At 40.6% G+C, this 17,781-nt stretch overlaps 1 protein-coding gene across 1 annotated transcript in view; it reads right to left on the reverse strand.

Moving 5' to 3' along the window:
* Positions 1–729: 729 nt before the first annotated feature.
* Positions 730–17,781, reverse strand: part of GRK7 (G protein-coupled receptor kinase 7) — a 36,339-nt gene continuing 19,287 nt past the window's right edge. The window contains exons 3-4 of the mRNA XM_043474441.1: positions 11,742–12,016; positions 730–1,619 (exon numbers count right to left, since the gene is read on the reverse strand). Of these exons, the coding sequence (XP_043330376.1) occupies positions 1,286–1,619; positions 11,742–12,016 (609 nt within the window). The 3' untranslated portion in view covers positions 730–1,285. The remainder of the gene's footprint in view (positions 1,620–11,741; positions 12,017–17,781) is intronic.

Consider the following 17,781-nt stretch of genomic DNA (forward strand, 5'->3'; position numbering starts at 1 on the left):
ACTGAACGATTAAGTACAATTCTCTTATAGAGTGTTGGCTGGGCACCCTCTTGAATTGAAGGCCACCATTTATTCAAATTAGTTTCAAGGCCCATGTTTCTCCTTTAGGTCTTGAAACAGTCAAGAGATCTACTTCCCAAGATATGTGTGAAGAACTAAAGTGTGCCTGGACAAGAAAATCTACAAGATGAATATAGATTATATTCACTTCATTTAAGTGCAATTGCCAAAGTTAGGCATTTTTTTTTTAGTATTTGGAAGATTGCTATCAAAATGTCAGATTGGGGTTTTGAGTGACCCAAACAAGGATCCATATATAATAACATTTAAATCTACATGGCCGTAGATCCCAAACTTTGTTGCACACTGGTATTACCCGGAGAGCTTATGAAAATCTAGATGCCCAGGTTGTACCCCAGATCGATTAAAATCTGGCAGTGGGAGTTACACATTAGTATTTTAAAAGACTTCTGGGTGATTCCAAAGTTCAGCAAAATTTGGGAACCAATGGCATATGGAAGTATACAAGTAAGCAATTTGTAGAATACTACTGAAAGAACTCAATTTACAGAATACGTTAATCCACAGACATCATGTGTATCTATACTTAACATGCTTCAACATTATAATGGTAGAATATTTCAAAAATATGAAAAAGAGACATTCTGTAAATTAAAAATTATTTTGTGATCTGAAATAGTTCCAAAATATTACAATACACTCCTTTTATTTTTTTTTAAACAGGGGAGAAGGAAATCAGAAATATTTATTTTCAGGTTTAAAATCCTTTTCATAAGTACAGAAGCAGAGGAAGTGCTGAAAGATGAAAGGGAGAAAAGATATAAGCAAAGAAAAACTAAAATGATTATTTACTAAGAATTGCAAATGCTTATTTTTCTGAGCATACCCCAAAGCTCCATCCTCTGCTCCTAGGACTTGACGTCATTTTCAAGGGCATGATGGCGAAGGCTCAGGCTTTTACTTTATCAGAACAAATCTGAGGGCTCCTTTTCCCAGCACTCAGTGAAAACTGAGACAGTACTTTGTGAAGGAAGAAAGCAAGAATAAAGAAGTAAGGTAGGCAGGAAAAGAAGAAGGGAGGAAAGGAGGGAAGGAAGGAGAGAAAATATGTCCTAGTGGTGAGTTCGTTTGTTTTTTGAACTGTTTTGTAGTTGAGGTGCCCCTCCTGATTGATCAGTCCTCCACAACAGATTTTCATGTATTAGGAACATGCGAGGATTCTGTCAGCTGAGACTCCTGCTGCTGGTCTGGTAGAGAGAACAACTTATAATAACAAACATACACCAGACCTGGATGAACCCTCCCCACAACCTGCGGGCCTGTTGGGGTCATTCAGTTCTGCAAACAGTCCTGTTTCTATAATCTCTTCCTGCCAAGCTATGGGGACAGCACCTGTTGCAAATCTTTGAAAGAACTGCTTATCTTTATCGTCAAATTCAACTCCTCGAACCTCAGAGAAATCATCAATTTCATTGATGTCTTTGGCATAAACCACTGATGGGTCTGGCACAAATGGAGGTTCAACTAGGCCAGCTTCCAGGCGAGGAAAATTGATGGTTTTGAAGAAATGGTGTTTCCTGGGATCATCAGACTTTTCTCTGTGAAGAAAGGAGATGGTCAGCTTGAGACATAGTAACAAACCCAAAGAGGAGCTCTTCTAGCAACACAAAGCATGTGGTTATTCTTTTCCTAGAATTGCATTTCATTCTCATTGCAAAGATGATATAAAAAGAATAATTTAGAAAAATAACATCTTTAAAAATCACCCCACAATTCTACCATATGCATACAGTAGCATTTTCATTGTTTGTAGACCACTTTCACTTTAGATGGAATTTTTAGAGTCAAGCAGTTGGCATGGCTTTTGTTCATGGTGTTTCACGGAAACACCAGCAAAATTCAGTGGGGCCAGAACCTGCTTGCCTGCGACCTCCAGTCACATCCTCTTGCTTTGTTCTTCAGGGTCACAGAGAAGTTAAGCATGTCTTTCCTCACCTGATCACCACTTACATTTTAAAAGATAGCAGTCATATCTCCTTACTGTTGATATGACACAATTTCAAAGAACCCCACCTACCTCCCCCAACTGCCACAATAATCTTTAAAGACTTAACCCATCAGCAATTTTTAGTAGCATAAATGAGCATACATTTGGTACTCAAGACTATCATTATTTGTTTTCAAGCCCTTCTTCCCAATGCTAGAAATTATTCTGGTATTTGCCTTAGAATAAGGGGGAAAAGTGTGTTTCTAGTTGTGTAACTTTTTCTATTATTTATCTTTTGCTGTGTAACAGATAGCCCCAACATTCAGTGACTTAAAACAACAAACGTTTGCTATTATCTCACAGTTTCTGTGGGGCAGGTATCTAGGCTTGGATAAACTGGGCACTTCTGGCTCAAGGTCTCCAGTGACATCACAGTAAAGCTATTGGTCAGGGCTGCGCTCTCATCTGAAGGTTGGACTAGTGGGTCGGTGATAGGGGTAATCTGCTTCCAAGCTCACTGACATGGTTACTGGAAAGTACCCGCCTCACCATGTGAGCCTCTTCTTTTTGTTACCTAATCTTGGAAATGACATCTCATTACTTCTACCCTCTTCTGTATGTTAGAAGCAAGTCAGTCAGCTCAGCCCATCCTTAAGGGAAGGGGTTACTCAAGGGTGTGGACGGCAAGAGGTGGAGATTTTGGGGGACTATGTCAAGGGTGGTCTACCATACACTTCTCTTGGTTCTTTTTTTTTCTTTTTAAAGAAAGGTATTTATTTGCGGCATATGGGACATATTTTTTTAGTCGTGGTATGTAAGATCTAGTTCCGCAACCAGGGATTGAACCTGGGCCCTATGCATTGTGAGTGAGAAGGGACCATCAGGGAAGTGCCCTCTTGATTCTCTTTAAGTCCAAGTTTTCAAGAAATGTTTAAAAAAGGCGGGGAGCTGTTTTGCGGTATCAGGTTCAAACGATTTTTTTCTCTTTCTTTTGTTGTTGTTCAGTCAGTTTTATCGAAGTATATTCAAGGAATGGGGGTTGGTATCGGATAGATTTTAAATGTGTCAGAACAAGACTAGAGCTAAAATTCTATTCAAGTATATCAGAAATGAACCTCAGGTCTGTATGTCTTGAAGACAACAGAGGAGTTAGGATGGGACCAGGTGCCATGAGAAAGCAGCTTGTATCACCTTGATGGCTGCTGGCAGGTATGAACGCACTGTACCAGAGGTCAAGAGGACACCTTTAAAGTCACTCTGAGCAGATTTAACTTGGATAAAGGAGAGCGCCCAGGGGCTCAGTAACCACGGGGAACTTGCCGAGCCAGTCTTCACATCAAGATGTACAGTTTTCTTATGCAGGAAACAGAAAGAAACTCACAAATCTAGACAACAGACCTGTGGTTGCAAGGGGTGGGGGGTGGATGGGGAGTTTGGGATTAGCAGATGCAAGCTGTTATATATAGAATGGATAAACAACATGGTCCTATTGGATAACATAGGGAACGATATTCAGTACCCTGTAATAAACCGTCATGGGAAAGAATATGAAAAGGAATATATTTATATATGTGTAACTGAATCACTTTGCTATATAGCAGAAATTAACAACATGCTGTAAATCAACTATATATCAATAGAGTGAACTTTTAAAAATGCATGATTGTCTCTTTTTTTTAAAAAATATTTATTTATTTAGTTACTTTTGTTGTATTGGTTCTTAGTTGCTTGTGGCACAGGCAATCTTTGTTGCAGTGCACAGGCTCTAGAGTGCTCTGGCTTGGTTGTGAGATCTTAATTCCCTGACCAGGGATCAAACCTGTGTTCCCTGCATTGGAAGGCAAATTCTTAGCCACTGAGCCACCAGGGAAGTCCCCCAAAATGCACAGTTCTCAACTAACATCTCAACTAGGCCCAGATGGCCTTGGCTTGTCCATTAAGAATGGCCAACTGCTGCCTTTTTTGCAACTAGTCACAGATAGACAAGGAAATGATGGGCCACATTGAGGTTTTCCTCATGTTCCTCAACATCTCCCACCAGATGCCCCTAGAGTGCAGGGCCCATGCCTTTTGCCCCTTTCCAATAAATGCCTCTGGTTGTTGATGCTAACAACACAAGACTAGGCGCTCCAACTTCTGCTCCTTTCCCTCTGTATCAAGGCCACCATGGGGCTGATCACTTGATTCTTTGACACGAGTGATGTTTAGCCTCAGTTGTATAATTAGAAATAGTGTGAAGGTCAGTTGACTCTTAAACATTTCCCTGGCAGCTTTCTTTAGGTCTCTTTTATAAAATTTATTTTATTTTTTAAGTTTTATTTATTTGGTTATGCCGGGTCTTAGTTGCAGCACATGGGATCTTTAGTTGTCTCATGGGAGCTCCAGGCTCCCTGACCAGGGATTGAACCCAGGCCCTCTGCAGTGGGAGTGGGAATCTTAACCCCTGGGCCACTAGGGAAGTCCCTGTTCAGGGTTCTTTTGACGCATCATCATGCTGTGCCCTTGGACCAATAGAAGAGGCTATTGAAGAAAGCAACACCTTTTCTAATAGCCAGAACAGCAGCTCCAGGGAGACTTCTCCCGCTTATTAAATACACTTCAGAGCACTGACAGGGGCTCTTGTGTTACCAAACCCCACACAGATTACAATGGATTTTTTGGTAACAGTCAATGAACAAAAGATACCAGCTGCCCATACACAAGGACTGCACTGTGCGGTCTGGTCTGCCAAGAACCTGAATTGGCCCGAAACTGTGTCTTGGAGAAGCGCTTAAGTCAGAGACTTAACATGGTTATTTGTCCTTGTCTGCACTATCTGATCAGAATAAATCCCGCAAAGTACTTAAGTCTTCACTTTTTATTTTATTGGAAAACACCATAGTTGACCCTACCCGGCGTCCCTGTGAGATGATCAAAAAAGTTTTTGGCCTCTCTGCAAAGTTAACTCACAGACCCCACATAAAGGCAAAAGAGGAGAATCCCTTGAGTGATGTCTAAAAGAGCAGGGTTTTTAATTTCTTTCAAATGCTCGTGAATGCAACAGGGAGGGGGGCACTTGCCCTCTCCACTGTGTAATACTCTGTCTAGGCATTTGCTGCCTTTGGAGGATGCCCACGACATTAATCAAATGTTATTTCGTCTGAATGAATGTTTAAAAAATACAAAGAGTTGAAACGAAAATGTTGGAAGGTTTTCTCTTTTCACTGAACAGCTGGTTTTTATATGCCTTCTCTCTAATGTTGTAAACAGTTTTTATTCAAAACAGTCACAACTGCTTTTTAAAAAGATTTCGCTTGACAGAGCAGCTTCAGGCCATGATATGGTGCTGTAAGGTTGGTCAATGTTTCATTTTATAGACTCAAAGTGTGCTTATAAAGTATTGAGATAGATTTTTATTCAAACACAAGTGGGTTGTGTTCCCTTCAGGGAAGTGATCTAAAGAGATTGTTCACTTCTTCCACTGCCTTGGCCACTGTTGACACATCCTCTCTCCACCCCACCTCCCCACCCCCCTCACGAGATCCAGAATGGTAGAGATGATCAGTGGTCACCATTTCAGTTCTCCTCTCCTCCTCCCTGGGCAGATAGAAGGCAATGTGAGACAGCCTCCTGGCTCTTAGGGCCCAAGGATTCTTTCTGGCTAACAGAAGTGTGTCTGAACTGACTTGTGAGGTGGGTCTGAGGCAGGACAAAGCTCCCAGGTTTTCTATATATATATATATATATACTCGTGTTGCCATAGCAACCGAAAACCACAAGTTCCAATGGAGCTGAAAGTTGGAAGTAGCCTGGAGCTTTGAGTCACTGCTCTGGAAGGAAATAAGCTGGAGAACCACTGGACATATAAAGGACTTCGTGTGAATGAGAAATAATACTTTAAAGCTGTTGAGACTTTGGGATTTGCCTGTTATCACAACATGGCCTGTTCTGACCACATTAATACAACCATGTTGAAATCTACACAAGAAAATCACTTCCACATTTTAGTTCACATCAATGTAGGGTTTAATCTCATTTCAAAATACTCCTTTGTTAGTTTGGTTATCTTTGAAATGTTTTGAAAGTCATTATAAATACATTTTGTTTCACTATTTAATTTTATTTTATTTTTTTTGTTTTTTGTTTCACTATTTTAAAGAATCAGGTCAAAAATCAAAAGCCTGCCTCCATACAAAAGCATTGTGAGCTAAGGCAGCCTTGTTCCAGAGCCTCCATGACAACTACTCAGAGGATTTTAATTTCGCCCCCCAAGTTTTGGTAATGTTAAAAATCAGTCATATTACTTTATGGTTGTAACTTTCTATTTGTTATATGTTTTTAGATTTTGAAAATTCAGTCTAAGTAATTTAAGACACATAAGCTCATAGGTGAGTTAAAACATTATCTGATATCACTCTTAGGACTACTTAATAATTGCTATCACTTATTGAATAATTCCTAACATACATTATATCTAACCTCCCTGTTGGCTCAGATGGTAAAGAATCTAACCTTGTATACATTATATCTAAGCCTCAAAATATCCCACTGAGTGAGTTAGCATTCTTTAGAAAAACAGAACCAAAAGGGTGTTGAAGGGGTCTGGAATGTACATCAGTGACATAAAAACTGGGCTTCCCTGATAACTCAGTTGGTAAAGAATCTGCCTGCAATGCGGGAGACCTGAGTTCGATCCCTGGGATTGGGAAGGCTACCCAACCCAGGTTCCCACTTCAGTATTCTGGCCTGGAGAATTCCATGGACTGTATAGACCACGGGGTCAAAAGCATTGGACACAACTGAGCTGCACTGCAGGTATTTGAGAGTCAGCAGATGCAGGTTTTGAAGTCCCCTTGTCTGCCTTTAAAATAAGCAGAGCCTTGGAAAAATACCTAACTCATAAATCCTCTTCCCAAGAGTTTCAGAGTTTTGAAATCAGGAAAGATTGACTCTTATCACCACTGAGAGAAGTCAGCACCACACCTAAATAGACATTGTCACAAAGATATCATATCTCCCATCTAGTCTCCTAAGGGCCATTTATCTTTCCTAAAAGTCAACTGCTCTCCCATAAGCGCCCTTCCCCCACCATTTCAAAGAAGTCAATTGTTTTCTGGGAAGTGACCTTCTCCCCATCCACCTTCCCTATTAGGATGGTGTGTAAGCCTGAAATTCTAACTGCTTCCTAGCCACAATTTTCTGTGAACTCTGTGTATGAATGTAAATAAAAACCTGTCTTTTCTCTTGTTAATCATCTTTTGGCATTTTAATTTTCAGGCCTCCATTCCTAAACCTAAGGAGGGTAGAAGAAAAGTTCTTTTCTCTCCTAGCAATATGTATATTATAAAGAGGAGGGGGTGTTATTTTAAAAAACTGGCTCCGGTGACTGTGGAGGTTTGGCAAGTTCGCATTCTGCAAGGTAGGCTGTGTGGCTGGAGACCCAGGGAAGAGGTGCAGTTCAAGTTCAAAGATGATTTGCTGGCAAATTCCCTCTTCTCCCAGGGAAACCAGTTCTTTTCTATTAAGGCCTTCAAACAGCTACCAAGAGGCCCATTCACATAATGAAGAATAACCTGCTTTACTCATGTGTATATATGTTAATCTCGCCTAAAAATACCTGTACAGAAACATCTAGAATAATGTTTGATCAAATATCCGAGGACTGTGGCCTAGTCAAGTTGAGACATAAAATTAACCATCACACCCGCAAAAATCTCATTTTATATGTTAGGATATTGAGACTCAGAGAAAATAATTCAATTGCTGGGGGTAAAATGACCAGTATGTAGCAGAGCTGGGATGTAAGTCTATCTCTGTGACTTGAAAAATCTTGGTTTTCCCCCTACATAACACAATTACTTGCTGCCGAGGGTGCTATCATAGGTAAGCTTTTCTAATTTTTTTCTTCTAAAATATCTTGATCTTATTATTCCATTGTAAGCAATAAAACTTGACTTTTCTCAAAATTAATTTCAACTGTACTCAACATACCTGGAAACATCATATGTACTTATTAAACATCTATTGATTGATTGATGATATTTTACAGAGATGTTTAAAAGGGGCAGAATTTCCCAGAACTATGGCTATCTGTACTGATGGCTTTTAACTTTTACTTTTACTCATTTTTGAGTAGATAATTTATTCACATAGCTTAAAATTCAAGAATTAATAGGTTTACCTAATGAAAATTGTTATTTTGTATCCCAGTCACCAGCTCTCTCAATTTCTCTCTTTTTAAAGTCAATCAATCCTGGGACTTCCCTGGCTATCCAGTGGTTAAGACTCCGTGCCTCCATTGCAGAGGGCATGGGTTTGAGCCCTGGCTGAGGAACTAAGATCCCATATGACACATGGAGAAGGCAATGGCAAACCACTTCAGTATGCTTGCCTTGAGAATCGCAGGAACAGTATGAAAAGGCAAAAAGATAGGACACCGAAAGATGAACTCCCCAGGTCGGTGGGTGCCCAATATGCTACTGAAGAAGAGTGGAGAAATAACTCCAGAAAGAAGGAAGAGATGGAGCCAAAGTGAAAACAACACTCAGTTGTGGATGTGACAGGTGATAGAAGTAAATAAAGTTCAATGCTGCAAAGAGCAATATTGCATAGGAACCTGGAATGTTAGTTCCATGAATCAGGGTAAATTAGAAGTGGTCAAACAGGAGATGGCAAGAGTGAACATCAACATTTTAGGAATCAGTGAACTAAAATGGACCAGGATAGGTGAATTTAATTCAGATGACCTACTGTGGGCAAGAAGCCCTTAGAAGAAATGGAGTAGCCCTTATAGTCAACAAAAGAGCCCAAAATGCAGTACTTGTGTGCAGTCTCAAAAATGACAGAATGATCTCTGTCTGTTTCCAAGGCAAACCATTCAGTATCACAGTAATCCAAGTCTATGCCCCGACCAGTAATGCTGAAGAAGCTGAAGTTGAACGGTTCTGTGAAGACCTACGAGATCTTCTAGGACTAACACCCAAAAAAGATATCATTTTCCTCATAGGAGACTGGAATTCAAAAGTAGGAAGTCAAGAGATACCTGGAGTAACAGGCAAGTTTGGCCTTGGAATACGAAATGAAGCAGGGCAAAGGCTAACAGAGTTTTGCCAAGAGAACTCACTGGTCATAGCAAGCACCCTCTTCCAACAACATAAGAGAAAACACTACACATGGACATCACCAGATGGTCAACATCAAAATCAGATTGATCATATTCTTTGCAGCCAAAGATGGAGAAGCTCTATACAGTCAGCAAAAACAAGACTGGGAGCTGACAGTGGCACAGATTATGAACTATTTATTGCCAAATTCAGACTTAAATTGAAGGAAGTAGGGAAAACCACTAGACCATTCAGGTATGACCTAAATCAAATCCCTAACGATTATACAGTGGAAGTGACAAATAGATTCAAAGGATTAGATCTGATAGACAGAGTGCCTGAAGAACTATGGATGAAGGCTCATGACATTATACAGGAGGCAGTGATCAAGACCATCCCCAAGAAAAAGAAATTCAAAAAGGCAAAATGGTTGTCTGAGGAGGCTTTATAAATATCTGAGAAAAGAAGAGAAGCTAAAGGCAAAGGAGAAAAGGAAAGATACATCCATTTGAATACAGAGTTCCAAAAAATAGCAAGGAGAGATAAGAAAGTCTTCCTCAGTGACCAATGCTAAGAAATAGAGGAAAACAATAGAATGGTAAAGACTAGAGATCTCTTTAAGAAAATCAGAGATACCAAGGGAACATTTCATGCAAAAGATGGGCACAATAAAGGACAGAAATGGTATGGACCTAACAGAAGCAGAAGATATTAAGAAGAGTTGGCAAGAATACACAGAAGAACTATACAAAAAAGATCTTCATCACCCAGATAACCATGGTGATGTGATCACTCACCTAGAGTCAGATATCCTGGAATGTGAAGTCAAGTGGGCCTTAGGAAGCATCACTACAAACAAAGCTAGTGGAGGTGATGGAATTCCAGTTGAGCTGTTTCAAATCCTAAAATATGATGCTGTGAAAGCGCTGCACTCAATATGCCAGCAAATTTGGAAAACTCAGCAGCAGCCATAGGACTGGAAAAGGTCAGTTTTCATTTCAATCCCAAAGAGCAATGCCAAAGAATGCTCAAACTACCGCACAATTGCACTCATCTCACACACTAGCAAAGTAATGCTCAAAATTCTCCAAGCCAGTCTTCAAGAGTACGTGAACCATGAACTTCCAGATGTTCAAGCTGGATTTAGACAAGGCAGAGGAACCAGAGATCAAATTGCCAACATCTGTTGGATCATAGAAAAAGCAAGAGAATTCCAGAAAAACATCTACTTCTGCTTTATTGATTGCACCAAAGCCTTTGACTGTGTGGGTCACAGAAAACTGTGGAAAATTCTGAAAGAGATGGGAATACCAGACCACCTTACTTGCCTCCTGAGAAATCTGTATGCAGGTCAAGAAGCAACAATTAGTACCGGACGTGGAACAAGAGACTGGTTCCAAATTGGGAAAGGAGTACATCAAGGCTGTATATTGTCACCCTGCTTATTTAGCTTATATGCAGAGTGCATCATGAGAAATCCTGGACAAGCTGAAATCAAGATTGCAGGGAGAAATATCAATAACCTCAGATACACAGATGACACCACCTTTATGGCAGAAAGTGAAGAGGAACTAAACAGCCTCTTAATGAAAGTGAAAGAGGAGAGTGAAAAAGCTAGCTTAAAACTCAGTGTTCAAAAAAGGAAGATAATGGCATCCGGTCCATTACTTCATGGCAAATAGATGGGGAAACAATGGAAACAGTGAAAGACTTTATTTTCTTGGACTCCAAAGTCACTGCAGATGGTGACTGCAGCCATGAAATTCAAAGACACTTATTCCTTGGAAGAAAAGCTATGACCAACCTAGACAGCATATTAAAAAGCAGAGACATTCCTTTGCTGACAAAGGTCCAAGCCATGGTTTTTCCAGTAGTCATGTATGGATGTGAGAGTTAGACCATAAAGAAAACTGAGTGCCGAAGAACTGATGCTTTTGAATCGTGGTGTTGGAGAAGACTCTTGAGAGTCCCTTGGACTGCAAGGAGTTCCAACCAGTCCATCCTAAAAGAAATCAGTCATAAATATTCATTGGAAGGACTGATGATGAAACTGAAACTCCAATACTTTGGCCACCTGATGCAAAGAACTGACTCATTGGGAAAGACCCTGATGCTGGGAAAGACTGAAGGCAGAAGGAGAAGGGGACAACAGAGGAGATGGTTGGATGGCATCCCCAACTCGATGGACAAGAGTTTAAGCAAGCTCCGGGAGTTGGTGATGACAGGGAAGTCTGGTGTGCTGCAGTCCGCGGGGTCGCAACCAGTCAGACACGACTGAGTGACTGAACTGAACTGATGACACACAGTGCAGCCAAAAGATAAAAATAAATTCAATCAATCCTATATATTCCTTGTATACTCTGCTTGAAATATTCTATGCAACTATTTGAATTATGTATTCTTTTTCTTCTTTTTAATTTATGCTGCTTTGCACTTCACCTTTTCACTTTAAAATGTATTTTGGAGACTATTGGACATCAAGTGTTCATAGTATTTGAAAGTGTTGAAAATACTTAACCACACAATATGCAAATAATAATAAGAAAATACTACTATTATGTAATACCAAGGCCTTATCATCAATCCAAAGTATTCTCCAAATCCCTGTGGCAAAGCTGACATCACTAATCATGTCTTTATATGATAGTTACCTGCTTCCTAAGCGTTGCTCTGGTGTCTTAGCCAAGAAGAGTCTGCAAATATCTTTTGCTTCCTCTGTGAAGTTACTGTGTTGGAATCTGACTTCCTCTTTCAGTGTCCTTTGCTTTAAATCCTCTTTACTGACTTTTTCCTTGTAATCTCTGAATGGTGTTCGTCCAGCAACCATTTCATAAATACTGCATCCCATTGCAAACCAATCCACAGGATAGGAATAACTTGCTTTTTCCATTAGGATTTCAGGAGCCATATAACCGTTGGTTCCAGCCTGTAATGCCCCAAGCAAAAAACAAAACAAAAACACTAATGTGAGTGTAAAAGACACGGCTGATGCCTTCCCAATGCCCATTCTCCTTCTCTTTCCTTATTGAGGGAACCCTAATTTACTTGGAGTGGCCATGTGTCTAACCTGTTCTATTCCCCTACTTTCCCAATAGCCTCTGGGCAAGCCACGCAATGCATTTTAGACAATGAGACATGAAGAGGACTTGGCTGCAGTGCATTATTAAGGCGAGAGATATGGTGACTCTTGAAGTGGGAAAATTAAGAGATCAAAATCAAACCTAGACTCTTTTAGTCTCCTCACTTCATCCTTAAGGTGAAAAATTCACATGGCTGTTGCTAAGAGCCCCTAAATTCTGCTTCTGCTTTTCATTCAAAGATAATAGAAAATTAGATTAGACCTTTTAAAATGTAGAGCTCTTTAATGATAATATTGTATGCTCACATAATAGTATCTAGTCTATGAGTTTTTTAGTCTATTTGGCATGTGATGATATTATTATCAGCCATCTTCACCTGTTTGTCTCTGCACTGAAAAATTAATACAAATATTTTAACCCAGAAAATTTCACACATGAAACTTCATTTAACATGAATGACTATATATTATAGGCACACTGCTACTGACAATATATATCAAATTATCATTGGGTTTATATATATATGTATATATATATATATATATATTTTTTTTTTTTTTTTTTTTTTTACAGGCTTCTCAGGTGACTCAGTGGTAAAAAAATCTGCCTGCCAATGCAGGAGATGCAGGTTTGATCCCTGGGTCAGAAAAATCGCCTGGAGAGGGAAAAGGCAACCCATCCCAGTATTTTTGTCTCAGAAATCCCATGGACAGAGGAGCCTGGCAGGCTACAGTCTATGGGATTGCAAAGAGTTGGACATTTCTGAGCAGCTGAGCCCACACAAAGGCATACATACACACACACACACATATATATATTACACATAACACACAATTTACCATCTTACCATTTTAAATGTTCAGTTCAACCAGTAAGTACATTCACATTGTGCAATGAATCTCCTAAACTCTTTTCATCTTTAAAAGCTGAAACTCTGTACCCATTAAACAACTCCCCATTGCCCCCACACCCCAAGCCCTGGCAACTGCCATTCTACTTTCTATCTCCATGAATTTGACAATTCTAGGTACCTCATATAAGTGGAATCACACAGCATCTGTCTCTTTGTAACTGAGCATAATTTCATTCATTCATTCAACAAGTACTTAATGAATACCTGCAACATATCTTGTAGTTATAATGTATATATTTACATTAGAATGTGTTTTCACAAAAACCTAAGCTGCTTTTGATTAAAGTATAATGTATAACCTTTGCAGCACTTAAAAATGCAAACAACATCCTAAATGACAATAAGCACCTATTAATATACAGAAAACATGAAAACATCAATTATTGACAGAGCTGTGAGAAACAGATGTGCCCTGAGATTTGACTCAGATTTTCAGGAGAGTGGTTAGACACAGAGCAATAGGAAAATGAGATTTGTCTTCCGTTCTTGTTCCGGAACCAGGTCACTTGGAGCAAGTAGCTCAAACAATTGACTCAGAAGAAAGGGAAAGAAATCTACATAAAGATGTTCATAGCGCCGTTGTGCCACAGGTTGGAAACACCCAATGCCTTTCAATAAAGACAACAGACCAGAGTCACATGTTAATACTAAGAAGTGTATATATGCAATGGGTTTTGCATACTGTTTGTAAATGTGAATTCAGTACATCAGAAAAGGTTGAAAAACATTTTTGTTGTTCATTGGGTGATTTTTTTTTTCTGTCTGGTTGCGTAAGTATATATATATATATATACACACACACACACACACATGCAGTCAATGTGAGCTCCATGGTGTGCGGAGCTCATGGGGCTGTGGGCTCACTCATTGTGGCACACAGGCTTAGGTGCTCCGTGGCATGTGGGATCTTCCCGGACCAGGTATCTAACCCATGTATCCTGCACTGCAAGGCTGATTCTTTTTTTTTTTTTTTGCAAGGCGGATTCTTAACCACTGGGCCACCAGGTAAGCCCAAGTGTATGTTTCTTCTATATGCATGATGTATGTACTACCTTAGGAATATTAAATTTCATGGGTGATTTTTTTTACATGGATAATAACAATGAAAAACACAAATAACCCAAGCACTAATTAGGAGTAACTGGCCCATGCAAGAAAATTCTGAAAGTGACTGGTCTGACAGGCTGGTCATGAGTCAGCATGACACCGCTGTTGTCATAGAAGTGGACATGTAATTTGGGTGACCTTATGTTCCGGTTTGCCTGGGATAGTCCCAGTTTACATCTGTTGTCTTGGCATCTTGTCTAGTGTTACATCTGCCCAGAACAAAAGGGTGCTGGAGGTCCTCTGAGGCCCATTTTGTATCAAACCAGGTATTTACTCCCAAGTCTCCTTTCTTGCATGCCCTAAAACATGTTTGGTAGGTAAACAATAGTAACAATGGTAACCAGACGTTTTCCATTCAATATCCAACAAATATTTGTGGAGCCAACCCTGCAGTGATTTCTAGGGATACCAAGATATACAAGGCCTGGCCCCTGCCTTTGAGGATTTACAGGTTGGTGGAGACAGATCAAAAGGTTAATTCAATAAAAGAGAGTAAATGCCAAAACGGGAGTGGAAAACAAACAAAGGGAGGCCAGAGGGTGTGTGTGTGTGTTTGTGTGTTGGGGATATTTCACTGAAGAGTGACAGCTGAGTTGAATTATGAGGAAAGAGAACCTGTCACACAGAGAAGGTTGTCAGGGTAAAGAATGAGTGCAAGAGTTGGAGTCCAGAAAAATGTGGGGTGCCCAGGGAACTTTAAGGAATTTCGGATTTCTAGAATATAAGATCTGTGAGATGCAATGGTGGGAGGGGAATCTGGAGGGGGAGATGTGGATGAGATTGAGAAACGCTGTCTGCCAAGGTAACAAAAGTCCATTCCCAGGCTCCCTTTTCTCTTTGTCCCTCTATGTAGAGCCAGAAGGCTAAGTACTCCATCTCCCAGCCTCTATTGCTCCCAGGGTGGCCATGTGATAATGTGATATGAGTTGTATTGAAAAGTGTGCAAGGCAAAGGCAATGAGAGTTGTGGAAAGACTTTAAAAAAGGGAAATACATAAAAGATATAAGATGGATTCACGGATCCATAGAGGGAAGGATAGATGTATGGACAGGTGATAAAGCACATATAAAATATTAATAATATACAATGAAATACTACATAAAAAAGAATAAAGTATGGATAAATGTTACAACATGGATAAACCTTAAAAACTTTATGCTAAATGAAAGAAACAAGTCACCAAAGACCACTTACTGTATGACTCCATTGATATGCAATGTCTAAAATAGGTGATTCCATAGATCCAGAAAGTAGAATAGTGGTTGTTTAAGACTGGGAGAGGGTTTCCCAGGTGGCTCAGCAGGCAAAGAACCTGCCTGCAAGGCTGGAGACACAGGAGATGAGGACTGGATCTCTGGGTCAGGAAGAAGGAGGGCGTAGCAACCCACTCCAGTATTCTTGCCTGGAGAATCCCATGGACAGAGGAACCTGGCAGGCTACAGTCCATAAGGTTGCAAGAAGTCAGACATGACCGAGCAACTGGTCAGGAAAGCATGCATGCAAGGTTGGGAGAAGGGGAATGAGAGTGACTGTTAATTGATAGGTGGTTTCTTTTAGGGGTGAAGAGAATATTCTAAATCTGTGATAATGTTCACATATCTGTGAATATACTAGAAACCCCTGGATTGTACACTTTATGAGGGTCAATTTTATGGTATTTAAATTATATCTCAGGACTTCCCTAGTGGTCCAGTGGTTAAGAACCTGCCAGGGACATGGGTTTGATCCCTGGTCATGGAACTAAGACTGCACATGTCACAGGGCAAGTAAGCCCACGAGCCGCAACTACTGAGCCTACGTGCCACAACGGAAGATCCTGAATGTTGCAACTAAGAGCCAATGCAGCCAAATGAATATTTAAAAAAATAAATTATATCTCAGTAAAGCTGTTTATAAAGAAAGCTGAGCACCGAAGAATTGATGCTCTTGAACTGTGGTGTTGGAGAAGACTCTTGAGAGTCCCTTGGACTGCAAGGAGATCCAACCAGTCCATCCTAAAGGAAATCAGTCCTGAATATTCATTGGAAGGACGGATGCTGAAGCTGAAACTCCAATACTCTGGCCACCTGATGTGAAGAACTGACTCATTGGAAAAGACCCTGATGCTGGGAAAGATTGAAGGCAGGAGGAGAAGGGGATGACAGAGGATGATATGGTTGGATGGCATCACTGACTTGATGGACATGAGTTTGAGTAAGCTCCAGGAGTTGGTGAAGGACAGGGAAGCCTGGCGTGCTACAGTCCATGGGGTCACAAAGAGTCAGACCACTGAGTGACTGAACTGAACTGAAAGCTGTTTAAAGTGAAAGTGAAGTCCCTCAGTTGTGTCCGACTCTTGGCGACCCCATGGACTGTAGCCTACCAGGCTCCTCAGTCCACGGAATTTTCCAGACAAGAGTACTGGAGTGGGTTGCCATTTCCTTCTCCAGGGAATCTTCCCAACCCAGAGATTGAACCCAGGCCAGGATCGAACTGAAAGCTGTTTAAAATGTCTGTGGTAAAATCTAGGTAATGGGTATACAAGTGCTCACTGTGAATTCTTTCAACTTCTCTGTATGTTTGAAAGTTTTCATAATAGAATGTACAGGGAGGGCTTCCCTGGTGACTCAGTGGTAAAGAATCTGCCTGCCAATGCAGGAAACACAGGTTCAGTCCCTGATCTGGGGAGATTCCACATGCCAGGGAACAACTAAAGCCATGTGCCACAACGACTGAGCCTGTGTCCTAGAACCCACACTCCATGAAAGAAGCTACCGCAAGAGAAGCCCAACCACTGCAATGAAGAGTAGCCCACTCACCACAACGATAGCAAAGCCCCCACAGCAACGAAGAGTAGCCCACTCACCACAACGATAGCAAAGCCCCCACAGCAACGAAGAGCCAGCACAGCCAAAAATAAATAAAACTATGTAGAAAAAAAAGAATGCACAGGGGAAAAAGGAAAGAGGGGCAGGGGAATGTGATGTCAGATGTTACCACATTGGCTGCTAGTTTAATGGGTACATGAGACTCTTCCAAAAGGGTCACAAGGAGGAACCACAGGAGAGGGGCATCTGTCTGCCCAGCTCCCTCTTATCTCCCATTGCCATTAGTCAATAGTTACCCTGTATGCTATAAGTTATACCTGGAATCTAAAAAAACACAACAAATCAGTAGCTATAACAATAGCAACCTCAAAAAAGCAGACTCACAGATATAGAGAACAAAAAAGTGGTTACCAGTGGCAGGGGGCAATATAGGGATAGGAGATTAAGAGGTACAAACTATTAAATATAAAATAAGCTACAAGGATGTATTGTACAACACTGGGAATTTTAGCCAATATTTTGTAATAACTATAAATGAAGTATGTGTGTGTGTTAGTTGCTTAGTCTTGTCCAACTCTTTGCAACCCTATGGACTGTATCCCACTAGGTTCCTCTGTTCATGGGATTCTCCAGGCAAGAATACTGGAGTAGGTTGCTGTCTCCTACTCCAGGGGATCTTCCTGACCCCAGGATCAAACCGTGATCTACTTCACTGCAGGTAGATTCTTTACCATCTCTGCCATCAGGGAAGCCCATAAATGGAGTATAACCTTTAAAAATTGAA

Source organism: Cervus canadensis, chromosome 7 (assembly GCF_019320065.1).
Source record: "Cervus canadensis isolate Bull #8, Minnesota chromosome 7, ASM1932006v1, whole genome shotgun sequence".
NCBI classification, from domain to species: domain Eukaryota; kingdom Metazoa; phylum Chordata; class Mammalia; order Artiodactyla; family Cervidae; genus Cervus; species Cervus canadensis.